At 47.5% G+C, this 20,635-nt stretch overlaps 1 protein-coding gene across 2 annotated transcripts; it reads left to right on the top strand.

Moving 5' to 3' along the window:
• Positions 1–200: 200 nt before the first annotated feature.
• Positions 201–18,206, top strand: MALL (mal, T cell differentiation protein like). Of its 2 annotated transcripts, XM_077812077.1 has the most exons (4): positions 201–308; positions 15,322–15,489; positions 17,181–17,318; positions 18,144–18,206. In XM_077812077.1, exons 1-4 carry the CDS (start codon positions 201–203, stop codon positions 18,204–18,206), a joined length of 477 nt encoding a protein of 158 aa, XP_077668203.1. The 2 variants fall into 2 exon arrangements, with proteins under 2 accessions (XP_077668203.1, XP_077668204.1); XM_077812078.1 differs by lacking the exon at positions 17,181–17,318.
• The last annotated feature ends 2,429 nt before the right edge of the window (positions 18,207–20,635 follow it).

The raw sequence follows: 20,635 nt of genomic DNA, 5'->3' as shown, positions 1-20,635 counted from the left end.
TTGTTTAATTAGCCAAAGAATAACTGATGATTCTTTTGGCTGCAAGGAATGGAATGACCTGCCAGGCTGGAACTGGTTTTACTGATTACAACCAGATGGGCGTGTCAGTGGCTAGTACTTTAAGCTGTGCATGCCAGTGGTGTTGTACAGATAACCAAGGATAGTGGAGCAGATCCTCTACCCGTCTAAGCAGAGAAGAGATGGCGTCAAAAGATCCCCCTCTACCTGTTACCCACACAGAACCTGACATGCCATCTGGAGCAAAAATATTTAGAACCGTGCCATATGCTTTTATCCTACCAGAGCTAGTAAGTATACTGAAAGTTTTGGTTTGTTTGATTGATTGATTGATTGCTATGGCAAAAACTAAAAGCTATTTCAAATTGGTGTGTGTGTGTGGTGGTGGCCGGGGAGAGCGTCCAGAACTAGCACAAAAAACAGCCATGATTAGAAGAAAACTATGTGGGGGGAAAGTTTACTTCTGCAGCTACTTACATTAAAAATCATAAGGTCTGTGTCAGGGCTTGAGTCAACCAAAATAACATAAAGCACTGAAATCAGCTTGTCATCCTTCCATGGTGTAGAAGTTGTTTTATCTTTTTATTAAGTCAGATCTTGGAAGTTAAAGAAGCGTCTGTCATTTTCTTCTCCAGGGCTGTATTTCTCTGGCTTTATTGAAGTTTTCTGGGGGATCAAAGGTTGTAGTCATGCAGTCGGCTTTTGTCATACGCAAGCAATGGCAGATTTTCTTAATATTCCTGAGTACAGAATCCTGGACATGCATTCCAGTATCTAGTCAGATTATGGCAATTGATGTACTTTGATATACAATACATCATTAAGGTCTGTTCATAGTCATTACATCGATAACACAGAGCCTGCACCACCCACCCAAACAATTATTTGGCATTTGTTAATTGCAACTTCATATTCAGACAGCCATAGGAAAAGATAAGCTGACGTTTCCATTAGAAACTTCAGCATTTTGTCTTTATCATTGGCTTTGTGCTGAAACTGAGTGCTGACTATGGTACCATGAACACAACACTGATAAAATAGCATGTCAAGGAGTGATACTCAGCTCCTGAGCCATTGACGGCTAAATTAGCGATCCACGTAACCCAAAAGAGCCACAGCAGTGTGAATTAATTTTCATTTACTATAGTGTTATATATTCATATTTAAACAGTATGAGAGGGAAAATAGTGTGTGTGTGTATGTATGTGTATATATATATATATATATATATATATATATATATAAAAATATAATTCTTACAGCACAATGACTGACCAAGTTATCAACTTGTGTTATCAACTACAATTGGTTAATAATATAGTAAAGGCATCCTGATTGGTTAATTACTTAGACTGGTTAATAATTAAATTGGTGTTTTAATATTATGTGCTGCAAAGAGCTGCAGGAGACACATTAATGAGCCACTTTCAGCTGGCGAACCTCAGTCTGAGCATTGATGAGGTAAATCATGAAATGCCTTTCATTATAGCATGTGTTACCTTTCATTTTAAGTACTTTTTTGTCTCAACAGAGGCAGTGTTATGCTTCTTTAGTATGAACTAGTGCCTTTGGACACCTTTAAAATAATTTTAAAGGACCTGAATTGCCTAAAATTTGCAAGTACCGTATATCGTTGGGAGTGGGAGTGGCTAGCTAAGATTTATCCCTTGATTGGATCCCATTTCATGGAGATGAGAGGACGGTATCTCTAGACGAAGAATGTTCTTCCGCCAGTGCTCTGTAGACACAATAGCTGTCGTCTCTGAAGTTCTTAAATCTCACGTTATGTATTGTATACCTATTTAGGAGGTATTCTCCTTTTGAGACACAGGAAGAGAGAAGCTAAAGTCCCAACCCGTCATACATTCTTACTGTTCATTGGTACAATGTATAAGGCCTGATATTCCACTCACCCTGCTATAGATCAGGATAGTGTTTAAGGCCTCCAGCTCACCTAGCTTGACCTCTTGTATCTCACAGGCCACCACTACCACCCAGCCCCTGCCCACTCATCCCAACAGCTGAAATGAGACCAAAGTATGACAGCTCACAGGACACTAGATGGTAAGACAGGCAGAGAACAGGAGGGACTCAGGTGCACCAGTGCAGGGGCAGAGAAATGCTTAAGTGAGATGATCCTGGCAAGTGACCCACACTCCATGCTGTAAAGGAAGGGCAAAAACCTCCAAGGTCACTGCCAATCTGACCTGGGGAAAATTCCTTCCCGACCTCACGTATGGTGATCACTTAAACACTGAGCACGTGAACAAGAACCAACCAGCTAAGCACCTGAGAGCAAGAATGCACAGTGCCACCTCAGAGCCGTAGCCTTCCCCCTCTTGGGTCCCATCTCCAGCTGTGGCCAACTCCGATCCTTCAGAGGAAGGAGAGAGGAAAAAAAACCCTCCCAGAATACATTAGGGGGGAAAAATCCCTTCCTGACCCCTGCTGATGGCTAGATGAAACCTTGAAGCATGAGCTTTTAGGAACCTAAGACATAAACCAGAAGTGAGTGACCTTGGCTGAAGTCAATGAGTTCACGTCTCCTCTCTTAACAATTTTAAACTGATGTTGCTCCCACTGACTTCAGTGTGAGCTCTGAACTGGGCCCAGTGGGGTTGAACTGGTGTGTGAAGAATACCCAGTAACAGATGCATAATATTAGAGGGTATTACGCATTATGTAGGATAAAAGGAGCCTACATGGACACATCACAATGATTGCTTTTGAGCTGCTATAAGACGGTCATTGTGCCACGTCAAAGCTTCCTACTACAGAACTGCTACTTCACATGTGTCAAGCATTAACTGGGGGACCGGATCAATGCTTATAGCTAAGGTTGCCTACCATTTTCCACTATAAGACTCTGTTCCGTTGTTACTTTTCCAAACCATTTGGGCTGAGGTTTTCCCACACTTGGTGTCTGCCTCAGGCTGATATTTTTATGGGAACGTTTTAGCGAAAAGAATTCTGCCCTTCCCAAGAACTAGGTTAGTGAAAAATACGTGGTTTTGCCCATGTTTAAAAAAAAAAAAAGCGTACAGCGATTTCACTGGGAAGCTCCAGCCACTCCGTGCTTTGCAGCAGGGACTTGAAACATGGTGGGGGAACCACGCTGGTGTCTGGGATGTGTCAATTGCCATCCCTATGAAAATCTGCCAGAACTGGCCCAGATTATGAGCCCCTGCGAATTGCAGTTCATAAAGGCTTGTTATAGTTGGAGAGCTAAATTCTTCAAAGCTTCCGTTGGCCCTGAGTATAGGGTTGCTAGTTTTGGTTGGATGTATTCCTGGAGGTTTCATCACATGACAATCTTTAATGAAAGATTAGTTTTTAATTCCTGGAGATGCAATCCTGGAGGGTTGGCAACCCTAACTGAACATGTTCCATCCCCCTCCCAGCACCTATGTGTGATGACTGAGCGTGTTCCATCATAGGAATGTAGGAGCTGAGCCGGACTTTCCGTACAAATGCTCCTCCTGGCAGCTGGAGGCGGCTGTGGCCCCAGGCACTGGAACTGAGAGCAGGGAGACAGCCCTGCTGTGCTCTCAGTGCCCCCTGCTGGATACGGGGCCCTGGGGAAGAGGAGGACGAGGTGTCTAGCTGGGAGGGGAGCTAGGAAAGCAGTGATAGGAGCAGACATGCAGGGACAGAATGGCAGCAGGAGCCAGGGGTGGGAGCAGATATGAGCGGGGGGGCAGGGCTCGGGAAAGAGAGAGACGGGAGCCGGAGTGTGGGCTGGGGGCATTGGGGATAGAAGCAGAGTTGGAACGGGGGTAGAAGCTCAGGGGAGAGGTGCAGGAGCAGAAGGGGATGAAGAAGACAGGATTTTGGAGGGGCAGAGGGGCTAGGATTTTGGAGGGATTGATGTAGAGATGGGGATAGGGGCTGAAGGGTTTCTCAACTGTGGGTCACAACCCCAAATTGGGTCACCAGAATGTTTCCAAGAGTCACATGAGGGCTCCTGCAGCTCTGGTCCTGTGTGGCAGGCTGGGCTCAGCGCCCCTGCTCCAATCACTACAAGCTCGGGGGTCGTCATGATGACAGAGGGGCCGGCCGGGCCAAATCTGAGTGAGTGGTGCTGCGACCCCATGCTCCAGGATGCAATGTCTCTCCTACAAATTCAGGGCATGGGGCCAAACCCATGCAGTGCTGAGACCCTGGAGGTTGCAATGCCTGGATTGGACAGCTGAGCTCAGGACCAGAACCATAGGAGCCACTGCAGCAGAGAGAGTGGGATGGACTCTGCAACTCCTGTCTCCCCCCGGGGAGAGAACCCAAACCGCCAGGGTCTTCATACCCAGGGGCAGGACCCAACCCTCACACCCCCCTGGCCTATGTACTGGGTGGCGGCAGGCCAGTAGCATTTACAAATAGTTCCCACGCCCTCAAAGGTTGAGAACCCCTGCAGCGAAGCACAACCCCCTCCATTAGTCCTCAAGCTCGTGGTGCTCTTGCTGCCCAGGGTCGCCCACGGAACGCTGGCATGGCCTAACCTTGGAGGGCTTGGCGTTGCGACCGTCACGTTCTTGTGACCTCGCGCTGGGTGGCTGAGTCCGTAATGTTACACTGCCGGGCCAGGGGAGTTATTTAGTTGCTGCTCCAAAACCACAGAGAAAGCAAAACACAGAAATCCGTGAGGGTAAAACGGTTGAGTCGTAGCGGAAAGTGCTGGCAGACCTAGCAGTCTGGGCACTGCTCTGCCTTAAGACCTCTTGTTGTGCCTAGATATTGCAGGGCCGTCTTGATAACACGGGATGTTACAGGCCTCGTCCGGTTTTCAAGCTAGGGTGCCTAGAGTTGGGCACCTAAGGGTCTGTTTACACTACAGCTGGGCGCAAGCCTCCCTGCCCGGGTCGACAAATGTGCACTACCGTCGCTCGATCTAGTGAGCTAAAAATAGCTGTGTGGGCACATTTGGGCCTGGGCGGTGGCTTGGGCTATCCGCCCACGCCCAGAGTCAGTGGGTTGGGCAGGCGCGGGCTCGGGCGGCTCATCTCAGCTGCCCGCCTGCGCTGCAACGGCCATGCTGCTATTTTTAGCATGCTCGATCCAGTGGAGCTAGCGCGAGTCTGTCTACCCAGTGTTGATGTACCCTAAGGGCCTGATCCAGCTCCTGCTGGAGTCTTTCCATGGCCACCAATGGGAGCTGGCTCAGGCCCTAAATATATAATGACACGCACACAAAAAAACTACATCAGAAGAACATTAAGGCTGCAAACCAAGGCTCCAGAAGTTGGAAATGCCAGAATTAAGTTTGTCTGTGCAGTTTGGCCCCCATGTGTGTATTCATGATAGTCTGTAATTACATGATCTCATGCTGGGTTTTTTTCCAGAGGACCCTGCCTCATGCAGTACGCAGGCTGGGCGGAGCTCATGAGCAGCTAGTCAATATTTTGTTTTATCCTCATTGTCCCCATGAACACAGGGAAATGGAAAGCGTCGGGACACCGTAACGCTAGGCAATACCAGCTCTGCCTATATTTTAGGCAGCAACATACCCATTTTAAGCGACAGAGTGCTGCTTTAGGTGATTGATTGTTTCATTTAGTCTCCCTACTCCATCCCATTCAGATTGAACCATCTGTAGAAAATGGACATTACCGTTCAAAGCCAGGACATGTGGTGGAGACAGGGTGTCTTTATGTCATGTTGCCATAGACAGAAGGAGCAGGTAGGCTGGGTCATTGTGCCCCAGGGTGACAGATGACCTGGGCCTAATCCTGAAGAAAGTGAAGACTTTCCAGAGAGGTCTCGCAAATGAAACACCCCAGTTTAACTTAGTTTTGGGGGGATTAGCATATGTTGGGAGAGTGCTGCAACCCTGACTCCTACGGACGTGGGTCTCAGATCCCCAAACATCCATTGGGCTAACATGAGGAGCAGGGACCTGTGCCAGCAGGCCAGGCCAGAGCAGACGGGGTGACTGTGACCATGTGCTCATGACCAGGCTGGTTAACTGTGTGATGCCCTTTGGGTATCCACCGTTCAGCCCAGCTGCTTTGCCAGAGCAACGCTGTCCATGTCTCATGGCGTGACTCTGCTGGACGGACAGCAAGGGCCTCTTAGTGCGTGTCCCCCCTGCAGGCGAGTGTCCGGGCTGGGTGAGCCCGGGTGGGAGGTGCCCACGTGACTCTAACAGCTGGAGTGGTGATGGCGCTTGCCTTCAGGGGCCTTGGTGCAGTTACCAGCACCATCGCATACTGCAGTACCCAAGCGCTCACAGTGGCAGGGCTGGTGACCATGCAGTGCAAACTCCTAAGGAAGGGGATTGGTGGTGAGGGAAGAATTATTCACTTCCTCCTACTGCGGTGCCTGCTGGCTGATTGCAAAAGACTGGTAACCCCCTGTTGCATGCCTCTGGGACCTTTCATTTGAAGATCTCCGAGCACCGTAGGCACAAGTACCTGAGCCCGGAGGTACAATTGTGGTTAGATCTGTTTGAGAGCAGCACTGCTGTCACTGAGGTACAGGTGTGTTACCCGAGGGCAGACCTGAGAATACCTGGAGCTTGGCGGGCAGGCTCGGTTCCCTTTTGGGGCCAGCCGGGGATCCCTATGGGTTACAGCTCTATGGTGGCCTTAAAGGGCCATCCCCCACAGCCTGCACTCTGCCCTGAGCCATGGGCCAGGATTCCCAGGTACGGCAAGAGGGTGGTCTTCCAGGGACACGTCCTTCTAGGCTTTATGTTGTGTATCCATTTATTGTCATTATGTAAATTAGGCAATGATACTGCCAGATTTTATAACTTTTTTCACGACGTCCCTTGACTGTGCTAGGGGTCACGACCCACAGTGTGAAACCCTGTACCTCAGCCGGACTCTCTTCTCTGACGTGCTTTCCCTTCCACAAGAGTCGGGCACATCTTTAGCACTACAGTTCAGAACAGGCTCCTGTAGTCACAGATCAGCTAATCGTAGCAAACGCACCGACTGTAGGATTTATTGGTATGAAATCCTGGACCGCCTGCCTGCAAGCCTCCTTCAAGTCAGTGGTACGCATGAGAACGTTCCTGCCTTATGCACACCTCCCGGAAACGCCTTCCTTCGCAGGAGGGTAATGATACAACAGGAAAGCAGTGGCGTAAAAAATCCGACTGGTTTTTAAGGCACTGGGTGTGGGTTGAGAAACATATGCTTTATGAAGACCTGGCATCAATAATAATCTTGCCCTGCACTTCTAGAGCATCTTCGAGCCACAGCACGAAGCATTTGTAATATGCTGGGGAGGCAGGGAAGTGTGGTTAACCCCACTGTACAGATGGGGAACTGAGGCACAGAGAGATTAAGTGATGTGCCCAATGTCACACAGATAGACTGTGTCTGTGGCAGGGCTGAGAATTGAACCCACATTTGACTCCCAGCCGTGTGCTTCTACCCACTAGAAGTCCACCTTTGCTTAGAAATAGAAGGTATAAGCTAGGGCCCACTCACCCTTGTAAACAACTACTAGGGGTACAGCAAACAGATAAGCTGCTGAGGCAGAGAAAGTCTGTGCGTGAGCTGGGGGGTTTCTTTCTGCATGGAAACGAGGAAGGCTACAGAGGTGTGCAGCGCCGGCATGCTTCCATTCTGGGGAAGAAGGCGGAAGGACTCTGCTAGCGGCTGGAGTTGCTGAGAGACAGCAGCGGGGTTGGATAAAGCGTGTAGGGGAGCACTGAAAGGAAGAGAGGGGACAGGTTGAGACCATGTAGTGTGTGTGTGTGTTTCACCTCGCACGACATCTTGGCAACTGTGCCCCTTTTTGTACACTCTGAATCCCAGCAGGGGACCTGTGGGAGCTACAGGTGTTCGCAACTCTGAACATAGGGCTGGGATATGAGACTCTGTGGCTGGGGGGCAAATAAATGGAGGAATCTCTAGGGCTCTGCCCGGGATATGGGCAGCCCACAACCCCTGGGAAAAACCGAAAATCTCTTTTCTAAGGAGAAGATTGACTATTTTAAACTCTCAGGGTCTAGGCTGACAGCTGCGAACGGAGGGTCTGAAAGTTCCTATCTCCGCTGGCTTTACGGTACAATCTTTGGAAAGTTTTTTCTAAAGGTTTCAGAGTAACAGCCGTGTTAGTCTGTATTCGCAAAAAGAAAAGGAGGACTTGTGGCACCTTAGAGACTAACCCATTTATTTGAGCATGAGCTTTCGTGAGCTACAGCTCACTTCATCGGATGAAGTGAGCTGTAGCTCACGAAAGCTCATGCTCAAATAAATGGGTTAGTCTCTAAGGTGCCACAAGTCCTCCTTTTCTTTTTTCTAAAGGTTATCTGTATCTGTCTGTCAGCAATGCTGACCGTGCCCCTGTAACTCTGCAGGTGCAAATCCTCTCCAAACCACACCACCAACGGCTGAAACGTGGCCTGCCCAAGATCCAAATGTGCAGAAGCAGTATGTTGGGACAGCACTGGAATGGAAGGAAATCAAAGTCGGATCCCAGAAACACGACACCTGCAACGTTTCCTGTCCCACATCACCCTTGTCCTAATGAAAGTCTCAAATGATCAGGGTTCCTTTGAGGTCAATATAAGGCTTTCCATGCCATAAATCTATAGTTTCAGTGAGTTACTGGATTTCTGAATTTAATGATTTTTAAAGGTGAAATGGATTTCTTTCTCATCCTGAAAAACCTGTCTGATCGCTCATGGGGGCGGGTCAGTGCCTCTCTTCAGGTTGCTTCTGGCTTTGTTGCCAGAAATGGAAGGAGAGCCCTGAATAAACTGAAACTAACGTAACAGCGGTGGAGGGGTGGTGGTGAAAAGTTCAAAGTCAGATTTTTCTTGGCACTACTTTTTATAGCTCAGGGTGGGTCTGGGAACACCTTTGCGAAGTATGTATTGCATTTACATCATTGATCTGAGCGGCTTTGCTAGAAGCAAACATTCAAAGAGCGAGAGAGCTGGCAATGTTCTTGTTTACACCATTATCCTGCCAACACTGCCTGGAGCATTACCTGTGAAATGCTTGTATTACAAGACAAAGGATGGAATCCTGGCTCTATTGAAATCAATGGCAAACCCCCCCCATGGCCTTCAGCAGGGCCAGGTATCACCTGCCGGATGAATAATTTGGGCCTGATCCTGATGTCACTGCTTTGTGTAAATCAGGAGTAGCTATTGAAGTCAACGGGAGTTACAGTGATGCAGAAATCCAAATCAGATGCGTTGTTTTTCTTAAGAATATAAGAATGGCCATACTGGGTCAGACCAAAAGTCTGTCTAACCCAGCATTCTGTCTTCCAACAGTGGCCAATGTTCATTGTTCATTTCAGCCTCTCTGTTCTTTTCACTTGTTGCCCAGGCTTCTTGCATTCGTGTCCAGGCACCTAAGATAATTAGCTGATTGTCCTACTTTCTCAGTATGAATCTTGCCTAAGCTCTGTGTGGCTGTGAGAGGGGAAATAGAAATACTAGAAATATTATCTGTGGGGACATCTGCAGGGTACAGTACAGATCCATAACTATTGCCATGGGAACTGGTAGGCCTGAAGATTTGGAGGTCTCAGTTCCAATGAAAATGTCACTTCTGTGGCTTCTAGAGACAAGGTGGGTGTGGTAACCTCTTCTAGTGGACCAACTTCTGTTGGTGAGAGACAAGCTTTCGAGCTCACAGAGCTCTTCTTCGGGTTGGGAAAGATACTCCCAGGATCATAGCTAAATACAAGATGAAGTACCTTTTCCAGACCCGAAGAAGAACTCTGTGTAGTTCTAAAGCTTGTCTCTATCACCAGCAGAAGTTGGTCCAGTAAAAGCTATTGTCTCCCCGACCTTGACTCTCTACTATCCTGGGACTGGGGCACGGCTACAATTACGCTGCATACGAGTTCTGTGGCTTGTCCAATGACTGATATTTTCCATCTGCCATCAGGTTTCCTGGCTATCCAGGTGGTTCTGCTGGTATCTCCCATAGGCTCCCCCTTCCAGGTGTTTGGTCTTAGAAATTCTGGTTGCTTTGCTGAATAATCTAATACTCCTGATCCACTTAGAGGAGTTGGATACAGGGCTCCTTGTAATTGCTTTACATTAATTGTCCAGAGAGCTCCCTCTGAACCCCATTACATTGTGCTGTTCCCTCTGCTGCCTTCTGCAGTACAAGGCCTGTTGAATCACATCAAATTCTAACCACCCTTTCTTGTCCAAAACCCTCATCTGTGACCTTCTGTGTATTCTTCTCTCACTTGTGACCTATTTCATCCTGGTTGATTGACTTCAGAGTTACATCTGACACATGCCCGGCTTCATCACTGCCTTCCTGCTTCCGTGGGTTCGGCTGATTTTTTTCAGGCCATAGTTCACCTTATTTCTATTGGTCTTTTACTGGTAGCAGAACACTTCCAAAAATCAGGTCTGTTCTTTGTCTTTAAACACGGGCTCGGATAAGGGGAGCAGAAGCAGCAGGTGAGCTGAGAGTTATGGCGAACACGGGACAAAGGAACTGGGTGCACACCGTGGTAACCAGTCCTGGTGGTACCACCATCTGTTTCACACCTGGCCATTTTCTTCTGTTTTCCCAAAAGAATGATGACTTGGGAAGCACCCAGGCAGGCACACCCTCCTTAAGCGCATGCAGTACAATGAGAGCTGTGCTGATGCTCACCTGTTTTTCGGTTTGATCAGAAATTGAAGATTCGCACCGAGTCCACTGGAAGGTTTGCTAGGGTTTTGTGAGCATTTCAAGTAAACCTAAGCCAGCTCAGGGGGTTCCTTTCAATGTGATCCCACCATGGTGAATGGAGTTTTGACTTGGGTTTCGTTTTGATCGCCATTGTGGACTGAAAACAAAGAAACGCTCCCCTGAGCCTCTGTGAAGTGTAACTGCGAGTTTCACAAAGCTATAAGACTCTCCAATCCAAAGTCAATGGGAATCTTTCCATTGACTACAACAGGCCTTGGATCAGTCTCTCATTGGTTTTGCATCAGATAAGGAGATCTAGATCTCTCACACCTCTTTGATGCTGGTGTAACTCTCCTGGCTCTGGTGGAGATACTCCTAAATGTTATATGTAATTGTGAGCTTGTTAGAGACTGTATTCCTGGCGATTTGGGTAAGTCAAAGGACGCTTCCTGATGGAAGTAAAGACAATGGGTGGGGGGGTCACTAATGCTGAAACAATGCCAGTAACAAGTCTTTTGATGTATCTTGCTTTCTCTGTGGCTTTTGTGCAGTACTATAACTCAGCTCAATACTTCCCCAGCCCCTGTAATGAAATATTACAGACAACACCACCAAAAGGGATGTCACAAGAACATGAGTCGCAAAGCCAAGCCCTCCAAAGTTAGGCAATGCCAGTGTTCCGTGTGCGACCCTGGGCAGCAAGAGAACAATGATCTTGAGGAATAATGGAGGGGGGGGCGTGCTTCACAGAGGCTCTGAACTCCCGGGAAGAGGTCCACAGATTGACGTGACCTGGTTCAAAGGCCTTAGCAAACACAGGGCTTGAAAGAAAATTAATAGTTCTTGGATGGACTCTCTCCACCTAGATCAGGGCTGACAGGCATGAGCCTGTGACCAGAAGAAACAGCCAGTGCAGGAGGATTTGGAGTATATTAGACCTACAAGGGTCTCCATGTGGATGGTGGGTGACACCTGGTGAGCTTGGGTTGATGGCAGATTATTATTTCTTTTCTTACATTTAATTCTATCCTTCACATAACAGAATGTCCATTCTGCAGCCTGTACAAGGGAAGGCCAACACATATGCATGGTAACCACCTCCCACTTTGATGCTGTTCTTGGAGCCTTTATCCCAGATCTTTACCTTTAGTAAAGAACCCAGTGTGCTTAGATTCAGTCCTTTTCCCTCCTTTTCCATCTGAAAGTTCCAGACTAATTAAGGTCTAGGATCTCTTGGCATCCAGAATTCATAAATCAACCAGTAGACTCATTAATATACTCATCAGAGGTCTATAGAGCAAGTCTTACTCCATTCAGTTGGGCATTCCTGAAAGTTGAATGCAAATAAACTGTGAAGTGACTGATTTGCTCTCCGCTGAAAAATGGAACTTGAGTCTGTTGAGCTGGGTGCGGCAGTGGGTGAGGTGGGGTGGAGATCCGAGTGGGAGGGCACAGGAGAAGTGCATGTGGAAGAAAGAGAGTGGACAGGAGGGAGAGTGTGTTAGGGAAGCAATAAGATATGATGGGCGCAGCATTTCTGAGCAGTTAGTCAGTGCCTCGGGGTGGACTGTGCAGCACAAAGATGAAGGTCAAGTGGTTTCAACTGCTTGAAAAGTGTAATTATCCCCTCTAAATTGCCTGTCACGGCTAATAAATAAATAAATGGTCCCACCTCTGCTGCCTTTGCATAGCAGAGTGTGACGCCCTAGCGGGCCAGGATTAGAACAATGTTAGAGCTATTTCACAACGGCAGCATTCTTCTCCTCCCCAGAGGGAATGCTGGAAGGCCATTCTCTCTCCACGATGGGTGCCGACCACAGGAATAAAAGACCACATCCTGGGAGAGGCACTCATGAGCACTGCACCCTCCTCGCATCCAGCGTGAGCCCCGTCTGGCTTTCAGTGGGAGCCTTTCCATTAACTTCCATGGGTGCTGGATGGGCCCCTGACATTTGTGACTTTCGATTGTAGTGACAGGGATGGAAGTCAGGAGCACAGCTGGCTTTGAAAGGGAGGTTGAATACCCTGCAGCATGGGCGGCACGTGACTCGTCCATTTGGGGAGGTTGCACATGCCCAGACCATGGCCCCGCCGCTAGGTCTGCCCCTGCTCCAGCCCCACTTGTCTCCCACTGCTCATGCCTCTTCGCCCCCTCCCACAGACCCCCCCACCCACCGGCTGGGCAGCTGAGCCTGCCGGCTGCTCACCCCTCGCTCAGTGCCTCTTCACGCCCTCCCGCGAGGCTCCCATGCAGGCAGAGCAGGGACGGGAAGGGGAAGAGCAGCGCAGATGGGGCCACAGCTGGGGTACCCACCCTTTTGGCGGCAGTGCACTCCAAAGGCAGCGAGCCAGCTGTCTGGGGAGGCTTAGCCGCCCCGGCCTTATTCCCACCACCTGCGCTCTGCGAGTAGAAGAAATGACAGCTGAGGGAGTGAACTGGAGCCCTGTGGGTGTGAATAATGTTTCCTACACAGCGTTGTCTGTTGTTGACTATTCCTGTGGCTCAGTTTGGCAGAAGAGTGACGTGCTCTCAGCAGCGCTGGCCCTCAAGGCCACATAGCCAGAGCTGTCAGTAGGATAGTGATGTTAGGGGGGATAGCATTGCCCAGCATGCTACAGAGTCCCATTGCACCGTCAGGTGAGGATAAGGACCAAGAAGGGACAAGCTCATGACCCTATGGAACAGACCTGTGTGAAAATGCAGAAAGTTTTTGCCCATTTTCATAGCCCTCCCCCTTTCCTCCCATCTCCAAATTGGCATTTGCAAGAAATCTCTCACAAGACTCCAGTTTGTAGAGCCTTCTTTTGCAGCAAAAACGATTCCTCTTGAAAATGGCCTGGTTTAGCAGAATACGTCACATAACTGGAAACAACACTGAATTCCCCTCATGTTCAAATGTCATTGCCATGTCTCTAAACCATATTCTAGCCTTTGCTATGCTGTACAGCTTCTTGGATCCCTGTCCTCATCACTGTGAGCTCCCATGGAGCCCAGACTATCTCCTTGTTCTGTCTTTGTCCAGTGCCTAGCACAACGGGGGTGTCACAGAGTCCCTGGGCGATGCTCTGGAACTGATCCCTACGAGGCCAGGCAGGACTCTGGGGAAGTCTCCTTTCTGTGAGCAGACTGTCTGCAGGACACACAGCTCACCCGGCTTCCACCTTCCTGGGTCTGACCTCGGAGCATTCAGCCTCCTCTGCCTCTCCGTGCACTTCCCACAGCGAGTCCGCCCAGGCGGGGTCCTGGGGAAGCCAGCAGGTCCTGCACCCCAACTCCGCAGTCAGACGGGACTCTCAGCCAGCCAGTAAAACAGAAGGTTTATTAGACGACAGGAACATGGTCTAAAACAGAGCTTGTAGGTGCAGAGAACAGGACCCCTCAGCTGGGTCCATTTTGGGGGGCAGTGAGCCAGACAACCACGTCTGCACTTCACTCCACGTCCCCAGCCAGCCCCCAACTGAAACTCTCTCCAGCCCCTCCTCCTCTGGGCTTTGTCCCTTTCCCGGGCCAGGAGGTCACCTGATTCCTTTGTTCTCCAACCCTTTAGCTCTCGCCTTGCAGGGGGGAAGGGCCAGGCCATCAGTTGCCAGGAAACAGGGTGTCGGGCATTCTCTGTGTCCAGACCCCTGCACACACCTGCCCTCTAGGGCTCTGCAGTGATCATACATCCTTATCCCACCACCAAGATACTTAAGAACTGCCTAGGGGAAACTGAGGCACCCCCACAATATTCAGAGGAAACATTAAGAACAGTCCCGCTTTGTCACAGGGGGTCTGGGCTGTGACTAGGGCTTTTAACCACTACCGTAATACAAATAATAAATTGCAATAATGGAGTAGATAAGCACTTTCCAGTCCGGCATTAAGTATTATGACTAATGTACTCTGAACTTTAGAGGTAGAGGCCAACCAGATCTAGCTTTCAAGAAACGAGGCATGCTGGTCAAGTTTTTAAAATATGAATATCTAACAACAGGCTTCTATGTCCATATTGAGCCACCTAAAAAAAAGTGATCTGCTCTTCCAACGTACATAGCTCCCAGCAGCAACCTTCGAAATCCCTGACAAAACTGCTACTGACTTCCATGGGAGCAAGATCCAGCCTTGGATGTGATTGAAGGCCTGCAGTACATTGCGTTTATCTCCCTTCATCTATTGCCCCTTCACTGAATCAGAGAGAGGTCTGCAAATCTCAGGATCTAACTTTGCATAGCAGGAGAGTGGAATTACCATTTGTACTTTGGTATGAATTTCATCCACGTTTCTACATGGCATTTGCTTCCTTCCCCCTTAATAAAATTCCTCTCCACAGCCTCTTACCGGGATATACTGGCTGCATGATATCAGCCAGGAAAAGTAGCATAGGAAGGAACCTTTGCAAGTTTTTGCTCTGTATTATATGCCAGTGCCTGGTATTTTGTGACTCTCTTCCAATTCCTCCTTTTGCTCAGCAGGCATTCTAGAACTTCTACTGTTGATAAATTGACTTGCATAAATTCACTTGATAAATTCCTTGCATTCATATTGTGAGTTTGGCAAACGATAATGAGTGCAGAGCTGGTGGGCCTGGTGTATTGTCTCTTAATATTGAGACAACCAAGCTAGGGATGATGAGAAATGCAATGTATGAACAAGAGCAAAACTGACTCTCTCAATTGGGTTCATTGGGCTTCTTGTTTTTTTTCTTTTTTTTGGCAGATATTTGGATGCTGGGTCTGGATCCTCGTAGCTGCCACCACAGTGTATTTCCCTATGCTGCAGGGATGGGTTATGTACGTCTCACTGAGTTCATTTTTCTTCTCCCTGATGTTCCTGTTGTGTTACCTGTTTGGATTTCACAGAAACAGTAACTCATGGAAAGTAGTGGTAAGAACACACTCCCTTATTCCGGGTGTTGCTGCCGGTGGTGGCTCTTCTCATTCCTGTGACTGCCTTTCAGCTTCAGGTCTCCCCTCTCAAGCAGAAAGTTGACTTCAGAATGGACTTTCCATGTATTCTGCACTTTCTAATCTTTTCGCACAAAAGGGCCGGCAGATGGAATCGTCCCAGGTCATTCTGCAATGTTCTTCTGACATTTCTTCTAACATTGCATGTGAAACTGATGCAATTCAACTAGAATACAGAAAATAAGGTAGATCCAGGGCCACCTGAATCCTCTGTTTGATTCAAACCTCTTGGTACTTCCTTCGTAGCTAAAAAAACAGTTGGTTAATAACAGGGTGCGAGGCGCCCTGGTGTACTTAAGGCTACAAAAGCGTTTTCATTATAATCTACTTTCATATGTTCATAGCTTATCATTTGGGCTGAAATGGGGTGATTTTTTTTGAGTTTGAAGAAAATCTCTTTAGTCATTAAGTTTTGGGAGAGGGAAAGGAGAAAAGAAAATAACACAAAAGCTCTAGCCGGGTCCTTTTGAGCAGGGCTAGAGCAAAAGCAGCTGAAGACAGCGGTGTGAAAAGACTGTGGGTCTGAAATGCTACCGTGGTGATAATAGAGCAATAGCCTGGACTCTGTGATTTCAGAGCCTTTGCAAATTCTAAGCTGCTGCTTAAAAGAAAATTTCAGTTTCCCACTGTTGCAAAAATGAGCCATCCCAATGTAACGTGACGGGCAAGTGCTCTGTTAAGCCAGTCTCGCAAAAAAACTCCCTCTGTGCCCAAACAAGAGCAGCAGAAACGGTAGGAACTTGCAATGCTCCATCTATTCTGCTTACCTCAAGTTGGACATGCAGAATCTACACTTACAGCAGCAAGCCCTCAACTACATTGAACATACGCAGCATTTTCCATTCTTGTTTCCTGCTAGATAATGTATTGCCTTTAAAACACTGAACTCAAGGGGAAAGTTGGTGTTGGGATTAAGGCACGAGATCAGGAGATCTGGGTTCAATTCTTCTCTCTGCTGTAGACTTCCTTGGTGACCTGGTGTATGTCTCTCTGCTCCCCATCTGTCAATTGGTTTAATAATATTTCCCTGCCATACAGGGATGTTATGAGGGTAATTTCATTGTCTGAGAGTGTGTAGAGATGGTGTAGGGCTTATAAGCAGATGTATAGTAAATATATACAATAAAATATACAAGTGAGTTAATGATGCTGTTGAACCTTAACTTGGGCCTGTCTTCTCTTTTTGTGATTATTAACTGTGCAAACTTACTGTGCCATTAATATACTGTTTTGCTTCAATTAATAGTGTAGCATCATGGACTGCAAGCCTGGGGAGACACTTTCATTCTAAACCAACTCTTAAGTTGCTTGTGACTTGCAAAATCTTTCCTCTTGAGCATGACTGTCACATGCCTGGTCCCAACCCAAAGAAGATTTAGTTGTTGTGGAACATTTTGAGAAAAATTGTTCCAGATGTTTTTGAGTCATGCAGGCATCATCCTTTCCCACTTTTGTAGAACTGAAAAACAGACATTGGACAGCTGAAGGGCCATAGCTATGCTGTTGAGCTTATATAAAGTACAGCTGTTATATAGGTGATGAGGAGGTACCTGCACTGTGAATATGTATTTCAACATCACAAACCTTCCTCTTCTGTCTCTTGTTTTGCAGGATAGTCTGTATCATGGGGCCACTGCAATTTTCTATATGAGCGCTGCGGTCTTACAAGCTAATGCAACAATCCACTCTGAGACTGAAGTGCTTGCACAATATATTCCTCGTTACTATCAAATCAATGTTGCTGCCTCAGTAAGTTGAATGCTTAGAGTATTGATTAGCCACCATTTCTTGTAGGCACCTCTCTTTCCTGTATAATTTCCATGGGAAAGTTTCAATGTTGCTGAAACTTTTTCAGTTTTTTTTTTCGTTGTTGTTGGAAAAAATCAAAGCAAAATATTTCAGGTCAGGTAGGTCATCCCAAATTGAAACAGTTTGGCTTGTCAAACTGAATTGAACCACTTAGTGTCATGTCAGAGTGACATTTAATCTGAGTCTGTCTGAGCTGTCATGGTGCTTGATGGGAGTTGTAGTTGGGAGCCTCATGCCCTTATTCGCCCCGCTGGGCTCCCTGGCCAGACTATATCTCCCATGATGCACCGCGGTCTCCCCTTTGGCCGAACAGCAGTGGTGTATCATAGGATCCTAGGGCCACAGTTTACCATGGAAAATGTCATCTAGCCATTGGAAAGTGTGGGCACAAAGCATCTGAACTACAACTCCCATGAGGCACTGTGGCTGTTCAGGAGGATACAAAACAAAAATGTTTCAACATTTCTGAATTGAAATTTTTTGTAACTTGTAGGTCCATGGAAAATTTTGATATTTTGCCTTTTCCTCACAATTGGGGACGGGAAAGACAGAAAATTCTGATTTTCAGTCAACTCTGCTCTGGAGCTGTCCCACGGTTTGGGTTTGAGATTTTATTCATTAATAGATTGGCACGATCATTTTAAGGACATAAATCCATTGAAAAAAGAACATTGGAGGGATCACTAAGGACATAGATTAAAATAAGGCTGAAATCGGTAGAGTAATTTCATTGCCTAGTAATGTTGTTTCTATTTTTCCTTTCAGTTCTTTGCTTTTATCACTGCTCTGCTGTATATTTTACATGCCTTCAGCATCTACTACCACTGAAGACTGCTGTCAAGGAGAGAAACAGGGTGACAGAGAGACACAGCAGTGACACCTGGACTTTGTGTACCTAAAACAATGGTTTAATTGGATTAAGAACATAATTCAGTATAAATATAGGTCATTTGGAGCCTGGCTCTGCCCCATTTTAATTTTAAAAGATACTTCTATAAATCTATATTGAAATCTTAAGTTTTATACCATATTGTGTATTTTCTGTCTGAAAACAGTATAGTTTGGGGAAAAGCTTGTCAATATTCTGTGTAGGGCTACTTGAACATCTTCTCTTTCCCACGTATCACATCTCCGCTTTTGGTCGTGTCCAAAGGCTCTCTGGCTGGATGGTCACATATGCCTGTGGTAGGGGTTACATGAACTAACTTATTGGAAAATATAAAGGTCTCTTTGTTTTCTTATGACAGCTGCTTTGTTGTGTATTGTTTTAAGTTAAGTTTCTCTGTCATTCCGGTCTGATTAGAACTACAGTTCCTCTGAGCAAGTTCACACCTCTCCTGCCGCTTGTGTAGTGAAACACCCCTCACCTCCGTGACTAGCTGGCCCTGTGTCCAGCACCTGCTCCATGTTCTGAAATCCATCCTTGGGCAGAGGGCCAGCACCAGGGCTATACAGCACTTCAGTCCCATTTACACCTATGCAGTGAAGTCCTGGCCCCACCGACATCAATGGCCCCACTGACATCACTGGGAGCTCGGCCAAGACTTCACCGCATGGTCAGAGAGCAACGTGAGAGTCTTGTTTTATGAAGCTGTAATTTTCCATCCAGAGGTGTCAGCAAGTGTCCCCTTCTCAGCAATTTGCCCTAACAGGAAACCACAGTACCCAAAGGAAATAACTGTCAGGGGAAGGAAATAAGTCAGGTGGCAATTCCCTACCTTTCAGGGGGTTGTGAGACTACATTAATTGTTCCTAGGTGCTCTGAGATCCTCAGAGGAAAGGCACTGGAATGGCGTGTGCGTATTAATGACTGGGATTATTAATAAGCAATCGCACAAGCAGACACTTGTGCTACCTGTAGGCGTGTGCGTGTCACTATTGTGGGATGAAATCTACATGCATGGCTAAGCACTTTACTTGCTGGTGGGAGATTCTGTTCTGCAAGCTGCATGGGAACAGCAGCAAATCCCATAATGCAGTTACCCTAGGAGTTAGAGCTATGTCAACACTGCAATTAGACCACCTGCAGCTCGTCCGTGACTTGAGCTTGCATGGGTTTGGCTAAGGGGCTGTGTAGACGACCGGGCTTGGGCTGGTGCCCAGGCTCTGGGACCCTGTGAGGTGGGAGGTAGCCAGAAGCTCAGGCTGCAGCCCAAGTCTGAAAGTCCGCACTGCAATGAAACAGCCCAGCAGCTGAGCCCTGTGAGCCGGAGTCAGTTGGCACAAGCCAGCTGCGGGTTTTTAATTGCAGTGTAGACAGACCATTAGTCATAGTGGGCCAGCTGCTCCATGGAGAAGACATGAACAGCGCCCTTGTCCCTCTACACAGCAGCCAGGCATAACTGCATTTCCTGGGATCCCTGGGGCTGTGCCTATGGAGCACAACAGACCTCCACAAATGGTCCCTGCTGAGGGAAGGATGGCAGGGATCGTGGGTTCCTCGATACATAGATTCCAAGGCCAGCAGTGACCTGTGTCATTATCTAGTCTGACCCCCTGAATAACACAGGCATAGAACGTCCTCCAAATAACTCCCAGAGTCGATCTTTTAGAAAAACAGCCACTCTGAATTGAAAAACTGTCCATGATGGAGAATCCACCACGACCCTGGGCAAGTCGTTCCAATGGTTAATTACTCACTGTTGCAAATTTACACCTTTTTTTCCAGTCTCTGAATTTCTCTAGCTTCAGCTTCTGGCCACAGTATCTTGTTAGCCCTTTTATTTGCTAGTTTGAAGAGCCCATCATCAAATATTTGTTCCCCACATAGGTATGTATAGACTGTGACCAAGTCTCCCCTCACCTTTCTCTTTGTTCAGCTAAGTAGATGGAACTCCTCACGTCTCTCACTATCAGGCAGGTTTTCCAATCCTTTATCATTCTTGTGGTTCTTCTCTGACCCCCCCCTCCAATTGACCAACAGCTTTCTTGACTCCCGGTTCTAGCTGCACCTTTCTCTGGCATTGCTCAGGGAGGCCGACTTTATAAAAGGCTCTCTCCTTTTAGGAAATCTCCCCTGACACGGGTGGTATTCGGTCTGCCCCATAATAATATGAGCTGGTAAAGCTCCATGACTCACGCGAGAAGCTTCAGCTCACTCCAGGTGCTCCAATTTTGAGAGCTTCTATTTGAAGGACACAAGAAGCTGAAGCCAAATCCTGCATGTGTTATTCAGGCAAAACTGCCACTGAAGGCAAGGGGGGGCTTTGCCTGAGCTGTCACTAAGGACTCAACACAGACTCCCATTGACATTACTG

Source organism: Eretmochelys imbricata, chromosome 3 (genome assembly GCF_965152235.1).
Source record: "Eretmochelys imbricata isolate rEreImb1 chromosome 3, rEreImb1.hap1, whole genome shotgun sequence".
Lineage (NCBI taxonomy): Eukaryota > Metazoa > Chordata > Testudines > Cheloniidae > Eretmochelys > Eretmochelys imbricata.
This window is presented reverse-complemented; position numbering and strand designations above follow the sequence as displayed.